General features: G+C 40.4%; 1 protein-coding gene across 3 annotated transcripts in view; it reads right to left on the bottom strand.

Annotated features, from left to right (window-relative positions):
• The window catches only part of HDHD2 (haloacid dehalogenase like hydrolase domain containing 2), a 564975-nt gene that overhangs the window by 255669 nt on the left and 283235 nt on the right, over positions 1 to 26071 (bottom strand). For 2 of the 3 annotated variants that reach the window (XM_044081827.1, XM_044081837.1), the window contains exon 3: positions 7663 to 7871. In XM_044081827.1, the coding sequence (XP_043937762.1) occupies positions 7663 to 7871 (209 nt within the window). Of the gene's footprint in view, positions 1 to 7662; positions 7919 to 26071 lie in introns of all 3 variants that reach the window. The other variant, XM_044081845.1, reaches the window with a different exon arrangement.

The following is a 26071-nucleotide window of genomic DNA, read 5'->3' as shown; positions in this document are numbered from 1 at the left end:
GGAGGAGTCACCCTGTGCATCTGGGAAAAACCTCTGGGACTTCTTGAACCACATTTTACCACCTCTCTGACCCTTAGGGTATGGTCTAGAGGGGACAGCAAAACGAACTCCCACGGCAGAGTGTTTTTCCCTCCTGCTTGCACTGAGTGAGTGTGTCCTTTATCTTGGGTCCAAACAATGAAGAAACGTCGAAGGGGAGTTGGTAAAGGTAGACTTGAACAGTTCCGCAAAATTACACAAACGCATCCAGGAATGACGTCTATGGGAAATTCCTGAACCCGCTGCTCCACTCGCTCCATTGGCTACATACGAGATAAGCCTCATGGACGAGTTGACAATAGAGTTCAAGGTGGACAACTGGGCAGACACCTTGTCAGGGACTCCCTCAGTACATGTACCTTGTAGAGAATCTCCTAACTCCTTAAGGAGATCTCTCTGAAGCCTCGTGAAGTGTGTAAGGTAGTTCAGCGATCTAAAAGTAAATGCCGCTGACAAGAAGATACGCTTTCCATATCTGTCCATCGTTCGAGACTCCTTATTCGGCAGATGAGCAGAAGAAGTTTCCGCTAGCTCCTTCTTAGTGGCTGCCGCCACCACCATGGCATCTACGGGAACACCTTTAGCCAAAAATTCTTTTCCTGGGTGCAGAAAGAAACTTATTTGGTCTCCTGGGGACTGGCTCCACTGCATCAGGAATATCCCACACCTTCCGACTAACTAGCTCAATCAGTTCAAAGGGTGGAGACACCAAAGAGGCTGATGGTTGAGACCCGAAAGCCTTCAGGTACACTGACTCCTCATCAGAAGGGGTGACAGTGGGCCAGCCGCACCTCTGCTTAAGGATTTCCAGGATGTCTACAAAGGAAACATCATCAGAGGACGACTTGGGGGACCCTTCTGACTCCTTGAGGTCAGTGTCTGAGGTAAGAGACTCATCCCGGGAATCTACATGCTTCCTCTTGCATGTTCTCTTCCATGGGGGCTCCTCGGAAGGACATTCAGAGGAGGTCTCGGAAGAGTGGGGGCCACCAGCAGGTGGCTCCTGAGGCTGTGGGTCTCTGCTGTCCAGAGAGAGAGAGTAGGAGCTGAGACAGATGTAAGTGCCCTTGGGGGGGGGGGGGTGTCGGTACCCCTGGTAGGAGGTGATGATTGGCACAGCACACTCCTCATCATCTCAAATGCCGACCTCTCCAGCTCCGAGGAGACCAAGGATGCCATCTGTTCCAGAGGCTCAGAGACAGACGTAGGGTCTGAGCTCACCCTCTCCGACTCTCCGAGAGGAAGGCTTGGAACCGAAGGGGTTCAGTTCCAGGTGTCCCTGTCAGGGCCTACCAGGGAGCTTCGGCTCCTAGACACCATGGACGACACAGTGTGTCAGAGCGGAACTCTGCTCCGAAACAACCTCAGGGGGAGCAGCGGTACCAAACACTCCGGCTCTGAAAGACCAGCATAGCTCAGAGGAGGAATCATCAAAGGGGAGACAGACTCAAGTGGCCCCAGAACTGACTGGGTCGGAGCCGACAATAATTTAGGTAAGGCAGTTGGTGAGGGTGAGCTCGGACCCTACGTCTGTCTCGGAGCCGATGGCTCTGGAACCGATGGCATCCTCAGCCTCCTCGGAGCTGGAGAGGTTGGCATTTGAGATGATGAGGAGTGTGCTGCCCCGATCATCAGCTCCTACCAGGGGTACCAACACTCTCCCCCCTAGGGCACTTACTTCTGTCTCAGCTCCTACTCTCTCTGCACAGCAGAGACTTCAGAAGTCTCAACACTACCCTCTCCATATCTTCTTCCGATAAACTCCTGGAAGACATGGAGGACAGAGTAGGAGAACGTGATCTCTGCAGTATGGGTGACTTTAATATAGGGGAGACCGGTAAAGGGTCCATAGACTGGCTCTGTTGAACACTCTCAGTGGTCAGCTCCGAACTACTTGGTGCCGACCCTGTAACCACAGTAGTAAAACTATCAATTGGCTCCGAACTCAGTGGGGCCGATGAGACAGTAATTTTGTCAGGCTTAGTAATTTTAAGAAGCGGCTCTAAGACACCAGCCGGCGACAAGGGGGGGGGGGCTCTTAGAAGATTTGGACTTTTCCTTTTTAGATCACTGAGATCTAGCAGAGGAGGAAGACCTAGCCAGATCTTCCTCAAAAGAAGGCTTTAGGAGACCTTTTAGAATGAGCTTATTTTTCTTTTCTTGCAAGACCCTAGCACTAAAAGATTGGCAAAATAAGCAAGTTTCCTGTAAGTGGATGGCCTCAAGACAGTAAACGCAGTTACTGTGGCCATCCGTTATGGACATCTTCTGTGAGCATTTTATGCATTTTTTAAAGCCAGATGGCTTATGGTCCTTGCCTTCCTTAGACATCTCACAGAAGATGAACTCACACACACACACACACACACACACACACACACACACAGCGAGGAAAGAAAGTGGGAGGACTAGGTCCTCTAACTTAAACGGGCCTAGCCCTATAGGAACCGGTAAAGAAACACCACGAGGACTAGGTCTTCTAACTTAAATGGGCCTACCAGGGTAGGAAAGACAGGGAAAACTAGGTCCTTTAACTAAAATGGACCTAGGGGGTACAGAAACAAGTACATAGACTAGCACACACAACAGAACAGGAATACAGTTCTAATTTGTGGAAAACACAAGGAACAAGGTCAACAGAACCTCGTTCTGTCTGCAACACTAATAACAGGAAAAATCAGCAAGTAGAAAGTGCCACAAAAATTTATGCTTATAGTATTTAAACAAGCACACACAGCCTAAACTACGCGCAAAAGGCGCCTACAACTACTAATATCAAAAGTATGAAAACAGTAATATAGGTATAGGAGTCTATATATATATATATATATATATATATATATATATATATATATATATATATATATAAATATATAAATATAAAAAATCAACCAAGTGAAAACTGGCACACAGGATACCAAGTACTATAAGGCCAACGGCCAACTGTACTTAAGAAATTGCACACAAAGGGCGCTCTAATAAACGCTAACTATTCTAACTGCAAACACTACACTAACTATAGCTATACAATGCTATATAACACTATCAAAATGTGAAAATAGAAGATTTATCCAAATATTTGAACAAAATGTGTAAGACTTAGCCACGGCCAAGAAGAAGCACATCCGAACTTGTTGACACGGCAAATGAGATCTGGGGACTGTACTGGTGCACCATGGGATACCTACATAGCCACGAGCCAACTAGAAGACTTCGAGCTTGTAAACAGGCCGAGTTGGAGCAGTGGATCGGCTTTGATCCCATCAGTAAGAATGAAGGCGAGACAGGACTACAGAACATAGTAGTTTACATGAAAATGCACCTTCGTGAATAACACTACACCGAAGAGTTACAGATCGTGGTACAGTGAGGATAAGGGAATATTCCCTTTCCACCACTGTAGTGCGATCTCAGAGTTAGTGTATATATATATATATATATATATATATATATATATATATATATATATATATATATATACACACACACACATATATATATACATACATATATATATATAAGTAGCATGGGTGTGGGGAGCTTGCCCCCCTACATAAATGCATTTGTTTTATTTACTCTAAGTTTTACAGCCACCATAGCATTTTTCTAGGATGTTAGTTCTTCCTGTCCTTAAAAAAAACAAACAAAAAAAAAAAACAACCTTGACTAGCTAGAGATACCCAATGTTCTGTTGCACCATCATCTTAAAATTGCCTATAATATCTCGCACCGAACATAAATATGACTTGTCATAAGCAAAATAATTTAATAGTATACACCATGTAAACAATTCTGGTTTCTACACCAGAATCTAACATTTACACAAAAATCATATTTTTATGGGGATTCACTATATTTTGTATATGTATCAAAACAACAGATCACAATACTTATTAAACTGTCTTCAGGTCTTGTATATTTCAAAGCTGCATTACATAAACACCAAAAACAAACTGGTATTGCCACTGTACTTTTGCCACAAAATAATGTGTATTCTTATTGTCTTTTTATATGTAAATATTCATCTAAATTATATGCACTGCTTACAAATATGTACTGCTAATGTTATATTTCCATGGAAAATGAAACCACTTCATTCTTCCACTGAATTTATAATACCCTCCGTCTTTTTAAAAGCGCCCTCTGCTCTTAAATATGTTATAAATGCATGTGTTTTTGTATTATATCAGTGTTAGCCTATTTCATACCTGACATGAGATCTGTAGCTCGGGTTTGTCCTATATAGTCAAATGGAATACCTAAATGTTTGTGCCCTTATCATGCATGCACTATTTTCACATAGGTTCACAGGTAAGTACTAATCTAACTGACCTTTTGGCCAATTTCCCTTTAAAGATGAGAATCAAACCTTATACCTTGTGATTATCAGGTAAACACCTTAATCATTATAACATCATAAGCTACTACTTATTCATCTCGATGCTTAAGCTTCATGAAAAGTTGTTTCTATAATTCTGTGAGATTTTACTTCTTCCCCAGACCTCCAAAGAAAAGTGGCTTTACCAGTAAACAAATGCAAATAAGTAAATACACACACATACACACACACACACACACACACACACACACACACACACACACACACACACATGTACGTACATAAACAAATGTGTGTAAATAAGACATGGTTGAAAAAGGAAAATTGAAATTATCAAAAACTATGACCATGCGCTCAGCATCACAACTGCAAGTTCACACCTTACCTGTTTCATATTTTCAACCAAAAATTTAATTACACACATTTTTGGAATACAAACCAAAATTATGTTTTTGTTTTTGTATTCTGGCAAGACACTTCATATTAGCAATCCTAAATGACAATGCCTGAAAGTAAAATGGCCTTGGCACTGACAGAAGTTTGTTTTAAATTCTGGAAGTTGTTTTTTTTTTTTTTTTTGAAAAGTTAATAAAAGCTGATGAATGTGAAGCTTTCATACACAAACTAAATGTCTGTCATTTTGTTTTTGAATATGTCACACCAAATTTCCCACACCACATTTCAAATTGTTCAGAAAATATGAAATAATGCCTACTCTACTGGCATACAGGGATAAAATTCACAGTACAACCCAAGTGACCAAAGTCTGACTAAAACTTTGGGCACGTATTGGAGCTGGTAGGTGGGGGAAGAGGAATGAAGACACATTGCCTGTTCACCTTTTCCAGGAAGGAAGAGGTTCCCCAGTTCGATTCTCAGCTGGGGTGCCTTCTGTGCGGAGTCTGCATGTCCTCCCTGTGGTCGCGTGGGTTTCCTCCCACATCCCAAAGACATGCAGTAGGTGGATTGGACACTCTAAACTGGCCCTAGGTGTGAGTGTGTGCATGTACGTGCCTTCTGTGGAAGGTTGGGCGCTGGGCTGCCAACTAGACACCATAAAACTCCACAGCCAATCATGAGTGGACACATGTACCGCTGTGGTGACCCCTAACCGGGAAAAGCCGAAAGAAGAAGAAGAAGAAGAAGAAGGGAGTGGTAGTGTGTTGGAAAGACAAGTGGTCAGATCACACAATTCTGAATTTAAGTCATGGCACTGGGACTGTGGCAAAAAAAAAGGTGCTACAGTAGATGGGCAGGCAAAGAGGCACATGTCACAAAACAGTAGGGGCATTTCTTGCATGCAGCCATTGCATGCCCACTTAAGTGACATTAATCCAGTTTGTCAACACAAAGGTAGGGCTTAAACAGAAAACCTCAAGTGGTCATGCTTTGATGGTCCCAGTTTCTCTGGACCTCTCCCCAGATGTGGTGGGAATTCATAACAAAAATGGCTGAAAGGCTTTCTTTTTCCTGAAGCATGACATACATTCACTGAAGGGTTATGCCCAGAGTAGCCTCCAAGACACAGTACCACCAGGGAGAGGAGGTAGTGGGGGAAGCAAGAGATTTGAAGTGAGCAGCAAACATAATGGAATGGTGCTATCTCCACAACTGAGTAAGGCTGGGGGTGAGGCAGACTCAGTCTCGTCACTCAAAGAATTCCATATACACTTGGGATGAAACTGTTAATACAACTAAAAATACAAGCCCTACCTACTGGATGGGATACCTTTACTACATAAAACTATCAATTCATCCTCCATGTTTGAAAACAACTGTCAGTAAGCCAAGTGAGCTAGAAATCTTTGCGTGCAATTCTCAACCAGTAGCAGAATGAGTTATTTCTTTACTTAGCTTCTAGAAAACTCTGTGGCAGAAAGCTTTCTTCTAAAATATAAGAGTATGGGTTCCAGCAGCAACTGTCACTAACCTGATACAGATTAATACTTAGTAATAGTTGCAGACTGTCCAAACCAGCTGTCTGGCCATTCCTTACACATCTGATACATATGTTAAACAAGACATGCAGCTTATCCAGGAAATCAAGCAGCAGCTTAGAAGGGCTAAGCAGTCCTTATCTGCAGTCAAAACTAATGTTTCTTTAGTACAGTATTGTCTAAACTGTGCAACATCAGGCAACATATGTTTACTGGTGTTCAACAATACTAACTGTACCAACAGACAGCACTCTGTCCCATATGATCATGTCAGTGTCAATAGTCCCTCTAGGAGAAACCTAGTGCCTTCACAAAGGACAGTGTGTGTTATTAAAGGGGCTGACATAATAGTTAAGGTGTTTACCACACAGACAAAAGGTACAGGGTTTGATTCTCACCTTTGAAGAGAAACTGGTTAGGGCTTATGTCACCTGCAAAGACAGCTAGCCTAGTACTTGCCTATGAATCTATGTATGCAGCAGGTATTAAGACAATTACGATACAAGGGCCAGACGAATGGGCTGAAAGAGACAGACAAATGAAAAATGGCCATGCATTTCCTACCCTGCTATGACCTCAACTTTTAATGATGCTGACAGTGATCAATCGGATATTTATCTGGGAAGTTGGATTTGGCATAATGGTTAAAGTCTTCACCTCAGAGACACAATGTACAGGGTTTGCTTCTGTGCTGAATTATTTGCAAAGCTTAAGATGGCCCTTCAAGACAGTCTAGTATTCATTTAGGAACCTATGATTCCCCTTAACCACTCTCCTCTTCCCACTGCAATACCTAATCTGCCATGAACTATCAGGCATCCTTAGTTGCAAATTACTGCAGTTCCTTTTGCAAAAGTCTGGCTAACACCTTATAATTACCGTGTTTAAGGCATAGCTTTTGTGTGACCTATTCAATAACCTAGATCAGTAAATTCCCCAGATAGGCTTTGACATAGAAAACTACCAAGTGTCTTTTTTGTATCCTTCTTTTTACAAATAAAAAGGAAATCTTGGTAAGATAATACGTTGTTATACTTCAGCTTTCCAGCAATCCATTTTACATTTACATGGAAAATATATGGAAAATTACTATGTTACCCATGTTCAGTGTGATAGATGAATGATATAAACATGACTAATGATCTGTATGTATATTATGCACAAATGAAAAACAAATAAATGCAATTAGAGAAGTACATTAAAGAGCACTAGAATTTTATAAAAAAGCAGGATCACATTATTTGCATTGTTTTTTTTTTCTGTATCATCCAAAAGCATCAGAGGCCAAGACCTTCATGTGGCACTAATTAATCTGACAGTAAGGGAATTTTATTTAAATTAACATACCTTTAAAATCCTCAAGTGCACTGTCTTCTACCAATAGGAAAGGTCTTACTTGCTTCTGCTCTAGTAGATTTCTGGCAGCAGTCAAAGATGTAAATATGTCATCTTCATTTATATCAAAATTCATGACTTTCAGACGTTCAAACAGGACTCTCTTGCATTCCTTAGTTGTGTTTGTGACAAACTTAATAGCAAGTGGAGCAGTGCGCAATCTGTAACATTCATATACAGAACATGCTAAATAAACTGGAAAATAATCCTGAAAAACAAAACAGTGGAAAGAGAATTTCACAAACATCATTACTGGAACCATTGGTGTAACAGGAACCAAGCTTTATGCAAATCTAAATAGTATAGATAATCTGACTTGCCTAGAACATGTCTGAGAACAAAGGAGCAAGCTTGGGCTGTGTATTTTAACATATTAACACTAATGAATATAAACTATGATGGCTCAGATGAAAAGGGAAGAAATGCTCTGTACAAGCTCTGAGCCATAACATCCAGTACAAGCTCTGAGCCATAACATCCAATACAAACTGTACTTCTCTTGCGTCTGGACTTGGTCATTTTTAGGAACAGTATTATCAGTCTATATAAAATACATGTAACTGTTGCACTGGTCCATATACTATAACAGATGGTATGAAATTATTTCTGTTTTGTTTGAATCCACATGCAAAACTGTTGGACCAATCTAGTTGTTGGCATGTGGCAACTATGTTGCAGATTCACCCCTTTTTAAAAACTGCCAGCTACATTTTTAAGGGTTGCTATAAAGAAAGTAAAATGAAGCTAAAGCCATATCAGGAAAAAAATACACTATTTGGGTTCTATCCAAAATTAATTCACCATAAACTAAACACTATGGCTCCATATCCCATTATAACTAATATTTCATTGAATACACAATTGACATGACTTAAATCTGAACTATGACGCAGATAGAAAGTAGCTGTTTAAACTGCACTTACCTATAATAGCAAATATTCAAATTCTTCATTGTTATAGGAGCCTATGGGTTGTATCCTGACAAGAATGCAGCAGCTGGCCAGCTTCCAAGAGTTTTCATCCACTCACCCTGTTAAACTGGCTGTCTATACGCTGAGCCCCTTTTGGAGGGAACTATGAATACAGCCATAGTGACTAAAAATCTTCAGGACTTTCTTGCCCCTCCACAAAAAATGGGGAAATTATTCTGAACAGATTTTTTATTTATTTCAGTTTGATTACCGGGGAAGTCCACTGGGCCAGAGTGTGTCCATTTTCAGTGGAGGCCCAGGGAGAAAAGCTCCAATAAGCAACACGATTACAAAAGGTTATATAATGCAAATGTAAAATGCATATATAAATTCATACAATCAGGTACAGCAAGTGAATAAATTGTCATTATAATGCAATTTAGACAAAAGTAGCACAGTTTGCAGGTATTTACATTCAGAGCAATAAGTTTCAACTGTCTGAAAAGTAAGCATCTGTGGATTACTTGATATTTACAATATATACATACTTGGAATCAAGAGAGAGAACTTGCTTAATCTGAGGATGTTAGCTTAGGTTTGTTTTAGGGGAAAAAGAAAAAAGAGGTTATAGTGCAGTGAGGAGCAGGAGTATGGAGAGCTCAAAGGGGAAATTTCTATGAATTTATGTAGTGTGAAAGCAGGAACATTTATGTTTAATAGATGGGTATGAGTAAAGTTGGGTCTTGAAGGATTCAGAATTAGGTACAGTCCTAAGTGAAGGCGGGAGAGAGTTCCATTTTTTGCCTACAGTGAAAGAGAGAAGGAGTTGGCCTGCAGGACGTTTGGGTTTGTGGATAGAGATTAAATTTTGGTGTTCAGAGATCTGGTTGGGATGCAAGGGGGAAGAGTGTTTGTTAAAGCTGGGCATTTACCTGGAGAGAATATAAATTTGTGAGCGGAGGTTAGTTGGATATAGTCTAGGTGGTTAGACAGTTCCAGCCAGTTCAGAGATTGTAGGGTAAAGGCAATGGTGAGTAGAGGTTTTGGTTTTAGTTGTGAATTTGGAGATTTTATTATAGCAAATTTCGAGTTTAGAGATGTTGGAAGAAGATAGGTTAGTTAGAAGAGGGGCTCCATATAGTAAAGGAAGGAAGGAAGTAGGTAGTTGCTATAGTATGCCTGGAGGAGTTGGAGAGAAAGCGGATATTTCTATATAGCATACCTAGCTTTTGGTGGGTTTTCTTTATGTTTTGTTGGATGTGGATATCAAATTTAAGGTGTTCGTCTATGGTAATGCCAAGGAGTTTTGCAGAAGGGACCACTTCTATGGCAGTGTTGCTATGGCTTAGGACTTTGAAAGCATTTTTGTCGAAAGAGAAAGCCCTGGTGGGAGGGAAGAGAAGTATTTTAGATTTATTAGAGTTGAGAGAGAGATGGTTGTGGTGCATCCAGTTCTCGGTAGTGGAAAAAGCTACTTGAGTTTTAGTCAGGAGTTCAGGTAGGTTAGCGAGAGAGACTAAGGTAGAGTCATCAGCGTATTGGATAACTGTTGTATCAGGGATGGCTGCATGAAGGTTATTAATGAAAATGTTGAAAAGCAGGGGTCCGAGATCAAGATAACAACAAAATCTAACCTTACATCCCTCCAAAACTATATCTGTGCTTCTTCCTACTTTATTTTGCTTATTGCTTGTTCTTAAAAGTGTTCAGTTGCTGTTGTTCTTAAAGTGTTCAGTTGCATTTATTCTACTACATTTTTTACTGCTTGTTAGTAGCCTGATTAAATAGTAACTGTTACTCTAAGTCTTTTAGTTCTGATGTAAGCACTTGGGCTTCAAACTAGTTATCTTACATAAAGATGGTTTGCAGTCTACACTCTTGGTGGAGGAGAGGGTAGCCTCTTCCCTTCTGAGCTGGGAATTGCTGGTTGAAGGCTTACTGTGCCTGTTATTCTAACTGCCTTTGTTCTGGTTTAAGTTTAATTAACTGGAGCTGCTCTGTGTTTGGCGTCCTCTGCCGGAGGTTCAGAGTGGTTCTGCTTGAATCCAAGTCTTCCAAAGCTAACAAGAAATTAAGCTTATGTTGAGCTTGATCTGCACTTTTTCATCTGTATTTTACTGTTTTACTGCATTAATGTGTGCCTTTTGACTGTTTTTACTGTTTGTGCCTGCTTACTACCTGTACATGTTTTGCACTGAAATATTGCTAAGTTAGCATAGACTAGATTCACACTTGCTGAATCCAGCCTGTTTTTCATATGCTTGAACTCATATCCAGCCATCTTACATAAATAAGGGCTCCCTTGCACCCTTGTGGCAAAAGAGTGTGGGTATAGCCTTGTCTGAGCTGTGGTTTGCTGGAGGAAGGAACATTGTGTGATTTCTTATTGGCAGATTAGTTTAAACGGTTTAATTTTGCCTTTATATAAGTCTGGCATTTGCAAGTATTTTGGCTCAATTAACTATAGAGCTGCTCTGCGTTTCGCATTCTTTGCCAGAGGTCCAGAGTGTTTCTGCTTAAATCCAAGCCACCCAATGCTACGAATAAGAAATTAAGCTTATTTTGAGTTTGATCTGCACTTTTTCATCTGTATTTTTCCGTTTTATTGCATTAATTTCTGCCTTTTTGCCTGTTTTTACTGTTTGTGCCTGCTTATTACCTGCAACTTGTTTGCACTGAAATATTGCATAATTAGCATAGACTACATCCAGACTTGCCGAATCTAGCCTGTTTTTCACCCACTTGAACTCAAATCCAGCCATCTTACATTATGAAGGGCTCCCCTGCACTCTTGTGGTAGAAGTGTTGATATACCCTTGTCTGAGCTGGGGAATGCTGGAGGAAGGATCAATGTGTGACTTCCCATTGGCAAACTAGTTTAAAACTGTTTAATTTTGCCTGTATATAAACTTTGCATTTGTGAACAGCTGTGCATGACTCAACGCGGGTTAGCGGTGTCTTGTATAGACTCAAATGCCTAGAAACTATTTTTTTCTTGGACATCAGTCAGTGAAACCCTCCCAAGTTCCATGCTGCTCTGCAGTCAACTCAGCTGTGCACTGAACAATGTCAAGCCACTTTTCATCCCTGATCTTCCATAGAATAAATGCCCTTGTTAATCCCAGAGCAACAGCTGATATAATTTGCCCTCTCACAAACTAGTACTTGAGAATTACCTGCTACTATGGACAGTCAGTTTCCCAACATTTTTGCAGCCAGCCTGACGGACATGGGCATCCTGAGGCAATGTAGCAATTACCTCATGTATACTGACAACCACTTGCTCCTAAAGCAAACAAATACAGTATGTGAGAGGGGTACCTACACCATGAGACTAGAATCAGTCTCATGTAGCGATAAACAAGACATTGAACAAGTTGTCAGCGCACACACCTCTCCACTCACACAGATAAGGCCAGCACAAAAACCCATGTATTATGAGGTACTCACAAAGAGCCTACCAAGAGACCAGAGACCTCCCAAGCACAAACAACCTACACATACTGGTACAAGAACAGAATCCACCACTACACATAACACATATTGTCTCGACAATTAACCCCTAAGGCAAAACACCTCAAAACCTAATGTCCTAGGCGACTCTATGAGAGAGGCAGATGTTTCTCTCACCAGGTTGGACAAGGAGGTCACTGTCATCTGCCTGTCGGGTGCTAGGATCCTTCACACATGCAATCAAGTCTCTCAGCAACAATTACTGTTATGACTCTGTCATAGTACATGCTGGAGTGAATGACTTGAGATGTGCCTCTCTGGACTACAGGAAGAGAGACATGACTGAACGCTTAGATTATGTATCCCAGGTGGGTACATGCCAAGCCCTAAGTAGCATTCTACCTTCACCTAGGATAATGCCATAATACAGAAAAAAATGATTTATTTCAATAAGTGACTTAGCTTTTGGTGTCACTCCAAGGGGATCCAGTATCTGACAGTCTGGGAAGACATGGCTGACAGACCATACTGCTTGCCATTGATGGACTTCACCTGTCTCCTCAAGGCGTTTGGATACTGGCAAAGATGCTTGCCTCCCCCATAGTGCCTTTTTAAGGCAATGTCAAAACAACAAAATTTCCGATGTAAAGAAATCTACTAGAGACAAACTAGTCATGCTACTTAATGCTAGCAGCCTAAGCAGTAAACTGCACTCTCTGGAAGCACCCATCACCTTGGAAGATGCTGACATCTGTGCCGTCACTGAGACTTGGTTCAAGGCCACATACAGCACCCTGGTCATACAAGGCTACAATGCCTTTCAAACATTCAGCCCTCAAAACGAACATGAAAGAACCAAAGATGGCAGTGTATCCATGTTCATTAAATCCAAGTACACCTCAAGACTGGTAAAACAGTACAACTCTCTTGAGCTACTTCAGGTCCAAATAACTATAGGCAAAATACCCTACCACATTACTGCTAGCTACTGGTCCCCCACCATGAACCAGGAGAAGCACACCACTTGCTAGAGTCACTCAGTATGCAGCCAAACACTTTGGTCATGGGACATTTCAACTATCATTCCAATGATTGGGTGGCTTATATGAGCACAAACACAATCACTCTGAGGTTCCTGGATTTTGTTAACTCAAATGCCCTGCAATAGCTGATCTGCACCCCCACAAGGGGCTCAAATGTCCTAGACCTACTGCTCACCAACATTTGGGGGGAGGGGTCAGTGCACTACTCCCTGTGTGCTGCCCCCATAAGGTCAGACCATAAATCAGTCTCATTTGAAGTAAAGATCAGACCCGATACCCCACAGGACCAAAAAAATGAAAAACTTCTCAAAAGCAAACTATAGTCTACTAAGCGGTGGTATAAAAAGTTTAAAAGCCCCTGTTAACACAGCCAACGATGACTTCTATGCTGAAGAGTACACAAATGTTCTCTATAACCAATTAAACAAATTTATTGACTCAGCTGTACCTGACAGGACTAAAACCAGGTTCTAATGAAAAAATAAGCCACCCTGGTAGATTTGAAGTATAAATAAGTAATATAACAAAAGAAAGAAAGTGATATCTAAGAACAAGAAGGAAATTATTCAACAGAGGAAGAATAGCTTGAACAAGCAAATCAGATATCATGTAAAGTCCTAAATTAGCAATCCTTGCTAAAGACAGCCATAAGGCATTCTTTAGCTACATCTGAAACCTAAAAGGGAATGCGCAGCTGTGTGCCAAATTTATAGTGGACAGTACCACTCAAACTGAACCCTGAGGAAATTGCCAACCTGTTAGCTGACAGATTTGGCAATAATTTTGGGAAGAACAGCAACAGTAATCCCCTTGCACAAAGTGGGTCCATCAGCCAACCCAGGAAACTATCGACCCATAAGCCTAACCAGCATTATCTGCAAGGCCAAGTAAAGAATCATCATGGACCTTATCAACAAGGACACAGGCAACCTTCAAACTCTTGACCCGGCCCAGTTTGATTTAGTCATGGTTAGATCTTGCTTATTAAACCTGGTGGACTTCTTTGAGAATGTCACCAAAGCCCTGGATGAGGATAAAGCAGTACATACTGCCTAAACTGATTTAGCCAAATCTTTTTGATACAACCCACCATTTAGGGATCATTGAAAAACATTCCCAGCGGGGGATTAACCCACATGTCACTAGATGGACAGCTAACTGGCTGACCAACAGAATGCATACCGTCAGAGTTGGGGAGTCCACCTCCACCAGTCGACCAGTTATTAGTGGGGTACCACAAGGACCTGTGTTGGACCCTCTACTGTATGGAATCTATTATCTCTGAGGTCCAGGCAAAAGCAGATGGCCTGCAAACTGGGCGCAATCACTGAGACCCCAATGATGTAAACATATTACAAAAGGGACTGATGCAGACAAATGATTGGTGCCAAAGTCACAAGACTAAAACTAAACGCAAAAAAAACTCATTATCCCCTTTGGCAAAGAAGTAGCCCCTGCTAATTATGACATCAATAGTATCCCTCTAAGTTCAAACCTAGTGGTCTGAGACTTGGGAACACAGACTGATAGCAATGTTAACTTCAATCACCATGTGCCCATAGTGGTAAGGAAAGCCATCTACACTGTGCATTTCATAAATTAGAGCATCGCATCCAAGACTAAGGAGGTTATAACTCCTCTGTACTTGACCCTTATCACACCACTAATTGAGTGCAATGCTCCCTTCTGAATGTATCTCATGAAACACCTGCAGGAAATGAAGAGACCACAGAGGTTTCTAACAAAGAGAATCCAGGGCCTCCAGAATGTGGCTTACATTAAAAGACTGAAAGCCCTGTCACTGTACTCTATCATACAGGCTGCTGACAGGCAACCTGTGGTTGCCTACAAAGCAGTCTTTGACTCTGCCCTAATGGAAATGCTTCACATCCGCAAATCAAATAGGACAAGAGTCACTTGTTCCAAGGATCTCAACCAAGCCTGTGACATTAACAAAACATGCTGGAGAGACAGATGCATCTCCCAGAGATTGCAACTCCTCTGGAAAAACCTCCCACTTCACGTAAAGCAGAGCTCCTCAACGACCCTATTTAAATACAACACTGACAACTGGATGGGTAACAGTAAATTCACCCCAGGGTGGCACCTATGCCCCTTATGGACAGGGGTAGTCGGTGCTGATCACAGAATCACTCTGCTAACAATGACCATCTAACTCTGGTGAATTAGGGTACACAGGTTTTTTTTAAATGGCTAGGTGTGTAAATACCCTAGGGCCATTAGCCTAGTAACCTCCTATGAACCTAGGAGGGGGGAGGTGGGGGCAACTACTGCATCAGTCAAGAATTCGAACATACACTTATAGATAAATGCAACTTACTCAACTATACTATGCTCATCATTATCACAGCAGCAGTACCCTATTGGCAGACTAACATAGCTTATAGGAGGCATAATAATGGTCCAGATGCCCCTAGAAAAGCCTGCTCTGGACTTGGAAAAGGAATCCAGTTTATAGTGCTTTGCAAACGTATGTATGAAGGACCAAATTTCTGCCTATAGAATATGTCTAGGGCCCACACCTTTTAAGTATGCCACCATAGAAACTAAGGCTCTAGTGCAAGTGCCTCAACACTGCCTGGAATGTATTTTCCATGGTGAGAGCAAAAAAAAAAAACAGCAGCAGATAGCAAACACCTGGCAAAATTCTGTTTACACGTGGACTGACCTTTTCCAGTCCCAGAATAGGAAGCCAACAACTGGGTAGCTTTCCTAAAGATGTTGTTTCATCAAGATAGAACCTGCATTGCCTATGCACACCAAGAGTGTGTATAATCTTTTCTCTCCAGTTTTTAGGATCTGGATAGAAAACAAGTAGATCGAAGCCAGATTCAATGCAACCTCTGAAACAACTCTGGGCATAAAAGAAGAGATTGTGAGCAGAGTTACCCTGTCTATATGTAAAATTAGATATGTTTCTTCCACCATGAAAGCCTGCAACTCGGATACTCTTCTAGCAGATGCCAGAGCAATAAGAGCACTAGTTTTCCAAGTGATGAATATTAAAACAGTCTGCCAGGTTCAAATGGTGACACAGCTTTTCTAAGACAAAGTTAAGATCTCAAGGAGGAGGAACCTGTCTTCGAGGAGGTCTCAGGTGTAAAACACCTCTTTTTATTGTCAAACAGTTTTTAAAAGAAGAAAGAGGAGGATTCTTGGGCAGACATGCATAAATGCCCACAAGCTGTACCTTTATAGCAGCATAAGACAGACCAGAGGATATTAACCCACACAAATATTTAAGCACCAGTGATACAGAATCCTTGATGTATCCCTGGTCATTGGCTAGACACCAACTAGAAAATCTCTTCCACTTGCCAATATATAATTTTCTGTTGGGTCCACATATTTTTGAGGTAACACTGAATCTTTCTCATATGCAGCCTGGAAAAGGGAATCATAAAAATCATAGAAGCCATGAGGCCTAATATCCCAAGAAATTCTATGGCCACATCTTGTGACTGGCAGGAAAAGTTCAGAAAGACTTCCAGATACAAATCCACCTTCTCTCGAGGAAGAAAAGCCACAACACTGGGTGATGGAGTGAGGAAGGATTTTTGAATGTTTATCTGGAATCCCAGATGTTGTAAAAGGATGTTAACTTTGTTAAGGACAGCTGCCTATGTGGAAAAGACTCAGCACAAATAAGCAAGTTATCTAAATATGGAAAATGTGGATACCCTGCAATCTGTATTTATTAACATTTGTTTACTGGGAAGGTCCAACTTGGAACGAGCCAATTTTCAGAGGAGGCCCGGGGAGAAACATTCCAGACACACAAGTCTTTGTAACGTGAGAGAAAATCGGAGCATCCAGAGGAAAGACACATGAATGCAGGGAGGACATGGAGAGACTGCACAGAAGAAACCCAGGCTGAGAATCGGACCAGTGAACCTCCTGCTATGAGGCAACAATGCAAACCACTGCATCACTGCGCCATCCTTGTAGTAGGCCACGATTGGGCCAAGACATTTGCTAAACACTCCTGGTGCAGTGCACAGCCCAACGGGTAATGCAGAGAACTGATAATGTGACCCAAACACACAAAAATCTAAGAAATCTCAGAGTTGCTTGCTACTGGAATGTGATGGTAAGCATTTTTGAGTTCTAGAGTTACCATAAAGCTCTGATCTGGGATCACAGCTAACACCGACTGAAAGGAAAACATTTTGAGAGAATTAAGATCCAACACTGGTCTCCAAGAGTGCTCCATCACTGCAGCCAGAAACATTCTGAAATAAAAGTCCTCCCCTATTTGTTCTGCAGGAACATGCTCTATGACTCTTGCTTGCAACATATTCTGCAGCACATATGGAATAACTCTAAGGAGGAAGCTTTTCTATCAGTTGTGAACTGTAACCCCCCCCCCCCCCGAATAACCTTCAGAACCCATCAGTCAAACAATCTGTTGCCAAAAGGGAGGACTTAGGGAGACATTTTCTTTGAACGAGAAAGAGATGCTGGGTCAGGAGGATGGGAGTTGACCTGGCATCTGGAACAATCATTCTAAGGAGGACACCTGACCCACTTTGGAAAGGCTCTTCTTTTTGGGATCCTCATTAGAACCCCCCCGACATATCTTCTTTGGTCTCTTTTCTGTTAGCAGCAGGCATCATTTGTTTGATTTCTCTTTTAAGGGAAGTAGAGGCTTTGAAGAGAAAAAACTTCGGGATCTGAAAAATCCTATAGACACCCCCTACATTAATTTACTTCTTTCATTCCATTACTTAAGCACCTGCATAGTAGATAGCCCAAAGAAAACCTTCCTATCTAGAGGACTGTTCAAGATTTCTGACTTGAGTCAGCTGAAAACATACCCAACGAAATCTTCTTGAGACATTGGCTGAGGCAAACACAGAAGATACAGTCTCAGCACAATCATACTCACTAGGAAGCAGAATATACTTTCAAACTACTGGCACATTTAAGTACAACTCTGGTAATTAAGAATTCTGAAGGCTAAAGCGGAGGAAGAAAAACTTCTCCTACTCATTCTTTTCAAAAGTTTACCCTGTTTAACCCCAGGAAATAGATCAGGGGTAGTAAGGAACATGTTCACATTACCTGCAGTAAGAGATGTAGCAGTTGGGTCTGCTTTAAGATGAGAAAAACGAACTTTGACAGACACTTTATCCAAATTTATCTGACCTTATAGGTACAGAGAGAAGACAGTCAGCAGTGCTGCAGGCTGCATTAAGGCATGCTCCAAAGCTGGCAAAATAGGAAGAATGGGTACGGTGTAGGGGGCTTCATTTTTTTAAAACACCTTTATTAAAATATAATTTAAGACACAGGCAAACATATTATCAGAAAAGAAAAAATAACATTTTTTCATTTACATATGTTACACATCTTTTTTATAACTATCATCAGTCCAATATTATATAAATTGCTAAATCCCTGCCTTCCCTTAAATCTCACGCCTCCTCTTCCTGAACATTATTCTGCATATATTGCTCCCAAAATTCCCATTTATTTCTATGCAATTTACTGCTTCCATTTTCTAAAGATCCCAATTTCAGTTCTTTTACCTCATTTATAATATTCAGTATTTTCAAATATAGTTGGTTTAGACTTTGATTTCCATTTTCAATTAATTAATTTTTGCCAGCATAATTAAACTTAATATTCTTACTATGAATATTTAATTCAAGATCCTGTGTCACAGCTCCAAATACTCATATCCTTCATTACACCCATTAGTTCACCCAATATTTCTGGCAAAATAATCTGTGGGGAATTTTTAAAATCCAACTCATTATTCCCAACATGTTCCCCTACAGGTTTCCCCTAACAGAACAAAGATGCTATCTTCCAAAAAATGGAAGGCAATCTGGTGGTCCCCTGCCATAAACAAACTTTACAACAGAAGAAAGAATAGAAACTGTTGAAAGAGAGAGTAAAATCCCATGACTGGAGGAACTCCCTGGTCAGCCTCAGTAAGAAGCTGCGATCCCTCATAAAATCCCCCAAAACTAGTTATGAAAACAAAATTGCCACTGATTCTAAAGACAACCACAAAGCATTCTATAACTATGCCAAGAATCTCAATGGCAACACTCAGATCTGCTCTGAGTTACAGCACAATGGGACCAAATATACAGAACCAACTGATATTGCCAACATCCTGGCAGATAGGTTCAGTGCTAACTTTACCCCCATCCCCCTCACCCCCTAAAGGGCCCATCTCTATACCGGAAGAATGCAAAGTTCCTGTAATCACGACTGCACAGGTAAAAACCACACTCTCCAAAGCCAAGAACACAGCATCCATGGGACCTGACAACATCTCAGACTGCATTCTGCATGAACTACAGAACGAACTGGCACCCAGCCAAAGTACCATATTCAATCATAGTCTCACCTCAGGCTTTGTGCCCACTGAATGGTGCACAGCGATGGTTATACCACTCCACAAAGGGAGAGCCACCATGGACCCTGGGAACTACTGCCCCATTAGCCTGATGAGCCTGGTCTGCAAGGCTATGGAACGTATCATCATGGAACTTATAAACAATGACATTGGTAATCTCCAAACTCTGAACCCCACCCAGTTCAGGTTTGTAAAAGGCAGATGATGTTTCCTAAACCTGATAGACTTCTTTGAAGCGGTCACCAAAGCCGTAGATGAGGGTAAGGTGGTTCACACAGCCTATCTAGATCTTGCCAAGGCTTTCGACACCATCCTCCACTCTGGAATTATAGATAAACTCACTAAACTAGGTATAAATCCCTATGTCGCAAGATGGGTTGCCAACTGGCTCACTGACAGAACCCACACTGTGAAAGTAGTAGACTCCAAATCCGACTTCAGACCAGTGACAAGTGGAGTACCACAGGGTTCAGTCCAGGGTCCTCTCCTGTTTGGTATCTATGTCTCTCAAGTACAGGCTAACACAGAAGGTCTTTGGCTAATGAAGTTTGCAGATGACTGCAAACTTGGAGCCATAATCAAAACTCCTAATGATGCGGACATCCTACAAAAGGGCCTCACTGAGACAGATGCCTGGTGTCAAAGCCATGGCCTCACGCTCAGTGCCAAAAAGTGCATTGTCATCTCTTTTGGTAAGAGCTCCGTACACATGAACTACCACATAGCAGTAGTCTACTTAACACCGAAAGTGTGATAAGAGACATTGGGACACAGGTGGACAGTAGTCTGTCTTTTGATAATCACATTGCCACAGTAGTCAGGAAATCCTTCTACGTGGCACACCTCATCACAAAAGGTTTCTCATCCAGGAAAAAAGAGGTCATTGTTCCCCTCTACTCGTCACTCATTAGACCCATTATAGAATACAGTGCCTCTTTTGGTATGTACCTCACAATACATCTACAACAACTGGAAAGGCCACAGAAATACCTCACAAAGAGGATTACCGACCTCAAACAGATGCCCTATGCAGACAGTCTCAAAAGACTCCAGCTTTACTCCATCGCATATCACCTACTCAGAGGCGATCTCTGCCTAACATACACAGCTATGTCAAACCCTAAGCTGTTGGACATGATCCACTTAAAGAAATCCCAATCCCTCTGAGCTACATGCTCTAGGCACCTAAACCTTGTCACCACAATAAACAGAACATGCTGGAGGGATAGATTCCTGTCCCAGAGACTTCCCATACTCTGGAACAAACTACCTATCTATATCAAACAAAGCTCTTCATTAGCACTCTTCAAGAAAAATCTTGATGATTGGATGGGGGGATAGGAAATTCACACTGGGGATCACTTCTGTGGCTCTGTTCAACAGGGGCACAGGAAAATAATTTTCTTGGGTTGCAAAAGCCAGGGTACCTTTTTGGATAGGCATATATAGGCCCTAGGGCCAATAGACTAGTACGTACCTATGTTCCCAGGTACCTCTTTCTTCCCCATCACATCTCCAACATTTGCTGTCTACTTGAGTTAAACATTATTTTAGTCTGCTTGGGGTATAAAAATACCCTTGCAAACACTTCCAAGCAAAACCTTCTGGACTTTGCTGTATACTTGGGAGCCATACATATGTACCCAATCTGTTCTTTTCTAAATTGCTTTTCCAGTCTCTCTTCTCAGTCTTTTCTAACCTTGTCTGATTATAAGTTATCATGGAATTATTTTATATGCCCTATTAATTATCCATTTTTAACAACAGGTTCTGTCTTAATTTCAACTAAAAAGTCTACCACATCAAGTCTTTCACTTAAGATTCTCCTATCATTGTCTCTTTGCCTATACTCTGATATCAATCCCTGGTATGAAAGGCAGTCTGTAGCCTGTAATCCAATCATCTTGGATTCATCCTGCTCTATTACCCTTCCCACTCTAGCTATTTGTTCACAATATCTTGGCTCCTTTGCCAGTCTTCTCCAGCAGATTTCAGCCCCCTCTCATCTATTTTCTGCATCCTTACTTCCTGTCATCCCTATTGGCAAAATCTCCTTTCTTGTCTTGGCTTAGTTCTTAGAATATATTCTGCCTTTATGAATATAATATTCTGCAAGGTTATTAACTTCCTTAACGATCTGCATCCAACATCCCACCATCTCTTTATTCCTTGACCCCCTCCCCCGCTTCATCACCCCTTTCCATTCTGAATTATAAACTTCTGCTTGTGTTCTGTATTTGAGCCTTAACTGTGTAGCGCTAAAATACCCCTTCAAATTAGGTAATCCTAAACCACCTTGTTGTATTAGAAGGATCAGCTTGTACAACTTAACTCTTGCTCTCTTCCCTCCCAGATAAATTCCTTCAACTCTTTATTATTGCCCATACCTTCTCCTCTGGTTGATAAAAATATGCCTGACCCATATACAAAACTAAAGGGGCTAAAAACATTTTCACAGCTTGTATCTTGCTATCCATATCTATAAACAACAATTTCCAAGTTTCTCAGTTTTTGTATTTTTTGTTTAGTCTCTTTCCACAAAGCCTTATCAGCCATAAAAGAATCCTTTTTAATCCATACTTCTACATAATTTATCTTATGTCCCCAATAATTATGAGTACTGCTGAACCAATTCATGTGTTGGTACATAAATTATAGCTATAGCCTTTGTTTTATCTTTATTAATTTTATATCCAGAGAAAACTTGAAACGGTCTCAAAATGTTCCACAACACTGAAATGTCCTTTTCTGGACTTCTCAGGTACTAAATATTATTTGTAAATAAAGCCAGCTTTTCTTGATTACTATAATAATTATATCCTTGAATTGGAGTAACTTATTTTCTTTGCCAATGGCTCTAAATACAAAGCAAAAAACAACAGGGAATGAGGACCCACCTGCCTTGTTCCTCTGTTCAAACACAACTTACCAGAGAGGAACTCTCCCACAATTCTTGCCTCTGAGCCCTTATATATCCTCCTAATTAACTTATTGTACTAGGGAATGCAAACAATTTCACTGTCCTGTTCAAAAAATCCCAGCTTACATTGTTGAATGTTTTCTGTGCATCAAGACCTACCATCAACAGTGGTAGTTTCTTATATTCTGCTCACCTAAGGATAATCTTTGCTCTTTTAATACTGTCAAATGTTTGCCTCCCCTCCACAAAACCACACTGATTCATATCTATCAATTCTGGTAGCCCCTTTGCCATTCTTTCAGGTAGTATAGACAAAAGCACTTTATAATCATGGTTCAAAATAGAAATAGGTCTACATGACGCTAGGTCTGATGGGTCTGTAGTCTTTAAGCAATACAGCTACTACAGTTTTTTTCCAAGATGTTGGTGCCTCCCCCTCCTCTTAAAACACTGTTAAACAATCCTTCCAGAGCTTTATCAATTTCTTCTCTCCTAACTTCCAAAGCTCTACAGGAATACCATTTGTTCCTGGACAATTTCCTGAAGAATGATTATACATCACATTTTTACTCATCTTCTCTTATCTTAAGTATTAGTTGTTGAGCCTTATCTATATCTAATCTTGGCATAATTAAGTCTCAATTCTTTCATAAATATTTACATTTGTGTTCTTGATTTCCACATTTCTCTGCAATATACACATTTTCATAACATTTCCAGAATATCTCTAATACTTTTACAGCATCTCTGGTTATTTATTTATTTTGTTATATGCTCCCTAAGTTTGGTGACAATCCTTTCTACTTTCTGTTATATAAGATGTGCTAAAATTTTTGTGCTCTGGAGTTGCTATCAAAAAATGGTTGCCTAACAGCAGTCTTTCTAAACTCATGTATATTACCCATATATTCACATATTTTCTGTTTAGCACTTTGAATTTGCAGAAATCCTTTTTCCTGTGAGATCCCCCTTATTCTGAAATACTTTAACCTTTGTCAGCCCTCCTAAGTAATTCCTATTACTTCTTATCATGTCTCTTTATAGTCTGTTTATAACTATTTTTAAACTCCATTTTTATTTTATCCCACTCATTAGCTATAACTTCTGAAGATATTTGTATCTTCCAGAATAACTCTCAAATAATTTCCAATACCCATTCCTTAAATTCTTCTCTTTTCACATATAAGTGGGAAGGCATCAATGTCTCATTTTTACTTCATTACCCTGCATTTGTACCTTAGTACAAGATCTGAAACAGTTATTGGAGGTATGTTGAAGCTTTCAATTAAATGCATGTGTTCCTGTGAAATATAATTTCTATCTAGTCTAGCCAAGTTATTGTACCTCGGTGAATAATATGTAAAGCCTTCTACTGAATTTGCTACTGTAAATCAAATTCCAGTCCCCACCTATAAGTAATTTTCCCTGCAGAAAGCCGAATATGTTTCCAGCAAATATCACTGCAAATGTAAGAAACTTGGCATTTTCACGGCTTTTATCATTTTATCTCCCTAACAGCAGTTTTTGGTGCAATAAAAATACATGCTAGCATAATCCTCCTCCATTGCCAGTAGCCCCTTACTACCACAAATACACCATTACTGTCTTTTTCCCTCCTATATCGCTATTGCAGCCCCTCTAGCACATATACTTACTCCCCATTTTCCTTTTTCCCTGACAGTCTGCTGAATATCCATTCTAAATTCCTTTATTTGTCAAATCCACATGCTCATTTCCTTCCAAATGTCTCTCATGCAGCATTGCTATTTCTACTACACATTTCTTAATATAATTCCGCACTCTTTCCTTTTGTCTATACCTGTAAGGCAATTTGTGTTCCAGGAGAATACGGTGAGAGTAGCCATTATGATAAAAAGTTACTCTTTCCACCTATTATAGATGACAGCAATGAATCATTATCAATTTTTAATCAGAACAGAATGTACAACTGCCTTCAGTTGCAGACTTCTAGACTCCTACTGGTCATTTTCTAATGGATAAAAACAAGCTGATGTATTTGCAACAGTAAGAAACTTAGCATTTTTCATGGCTTTCATAATTTTATCTTATTTTTTCAAGCCTACTTACTTACAAAAATTACTTGTTTATATGTTAATCCTAGATCAACCTCTTAGTATAAGAAATCTGGACAAACCCAGACAAAATGGGGGGACAAAAGACCAAAAATAGGGACATATTTTAAATATTGCTCTTATAAACTTAGGAAAGTTGCAGGAGTAACAGAGTTTGTGTTAACACACATTTTCTGGAGTATTTGAAGTCTGAAACTTGAATCTATGTCATTTATTGACTTTGATCCTCAGATCATCTAATTGATTTTCCAGAAAATAACAAATTTCACGAGGAACAGACCAAAAATTTTTGGCAATAATCTGGACATTCTGCAAAAACCTGGACAGTTGAACTGTATGGTTGAGAGGTATGTATCCAAGGTAGTAAGGAAATACTAATATGTTGCTCAGCTTATAAATGTGTGGTATTTTGGTCCAGGGAAGTCACTGTATCACTATATTCGGCCCTCATCAGATACGTCAATGAGTATAACGCCCCCTTCGGTATGTTTCTGACCAGACACATGCAGCAACTGGAACATCCACACAGGTTCCTTACAAAAAGAATACAGGGCATAAACACAATGTCCTATGCAGACTGCCTCAAAGCTCTATTGCTATATTCAGTCTCCTACAGGCTATTGGGAGGAGATTATGTCTAGCATACAAAGCATCTCTGTACCCCACTCTGACAAACCTCTTGCACATCTGCAAAACAAACAGCAACAGCACTTCTAAAGATCTAAATTTTGTTTGCAACATGAATAAGACATGTTGGAGAGAGATGTGTATCTCAGAGAATTCCCTTTCTCTGGAAATGGCTTCTCATCCATGTGAAACAAAGTTGCTCTCTAACCCTATTTAAGCAAAGCTTGGATCACTGGATGGAAAATCGAACATTCACCCCTGGTCTAGCACCCACATCTCTGATGGACAGAGGCAGTCAGTAAATTATGTCATAATCAACAATCATCCCTATATAAATGTCTAAAACATATAACTTGTGGGAAACATTTGAATTTCACAGCTAGGCTTATAAATGCCCAAGTGATCATTAGCCTGCTATACACCTATGAGCCTATAATACTAATAAGAGCAAAACTTGTTTCACTTACAGCTACTTTTCCCCCTTTAGTGTCCTTCTAAGCATTAATGACAAAGTGGGGTATATGATTTATAGTCCACCCAGACGTTTAACAAAGTCAACAAAAATCCAGTCTTTCTAAGCCACTTTTTCCTTGCAAAGCCATATTTCACACATGTCATTGATGCTTTACAGTTACCATTCATTCACCAATTTCAATACTGCTGGTTTTCTTCCTGTTCAGCTCCATCTCATAGCACCAGACTGTAGTTCTGGTCCAAGATACTCCTGGATTCTTCTAGTCAACTCTTGTGTTTTTTTTTTCTGTATTTCAAGCATTTTCCTTTGGAACACTGGAAAATCAATTTTATCATCAGAACAATGAAAAAGAGTCTCCTCTTTGCTGGCTCACTTTTTGTTGGATAAACTTTTTTATTTCCTCCTCAGCCTATTATGGATCTAAAAATATCTTTGATCCTTCCAG

The sequence above is a fragment of the Protopterus annectens genome, chromosome 1.part1 (genome assembly GCF_019279795.1).
Source record: "Protopterus annectens isolate FY-2018-M chromosome 1.part1, PAN1.0, whole genome shotgun sequence".
NCBI classification, from domain to species: domain Eukaryota; kingdom Metazoa; phylum Chordata; order Ceratodontiformes; family Protopteridae; genus Protopterus; species Protopterus annectens.
This window is presented reverse-complemented; position numbering and strand designations above follow the sequence as displayed.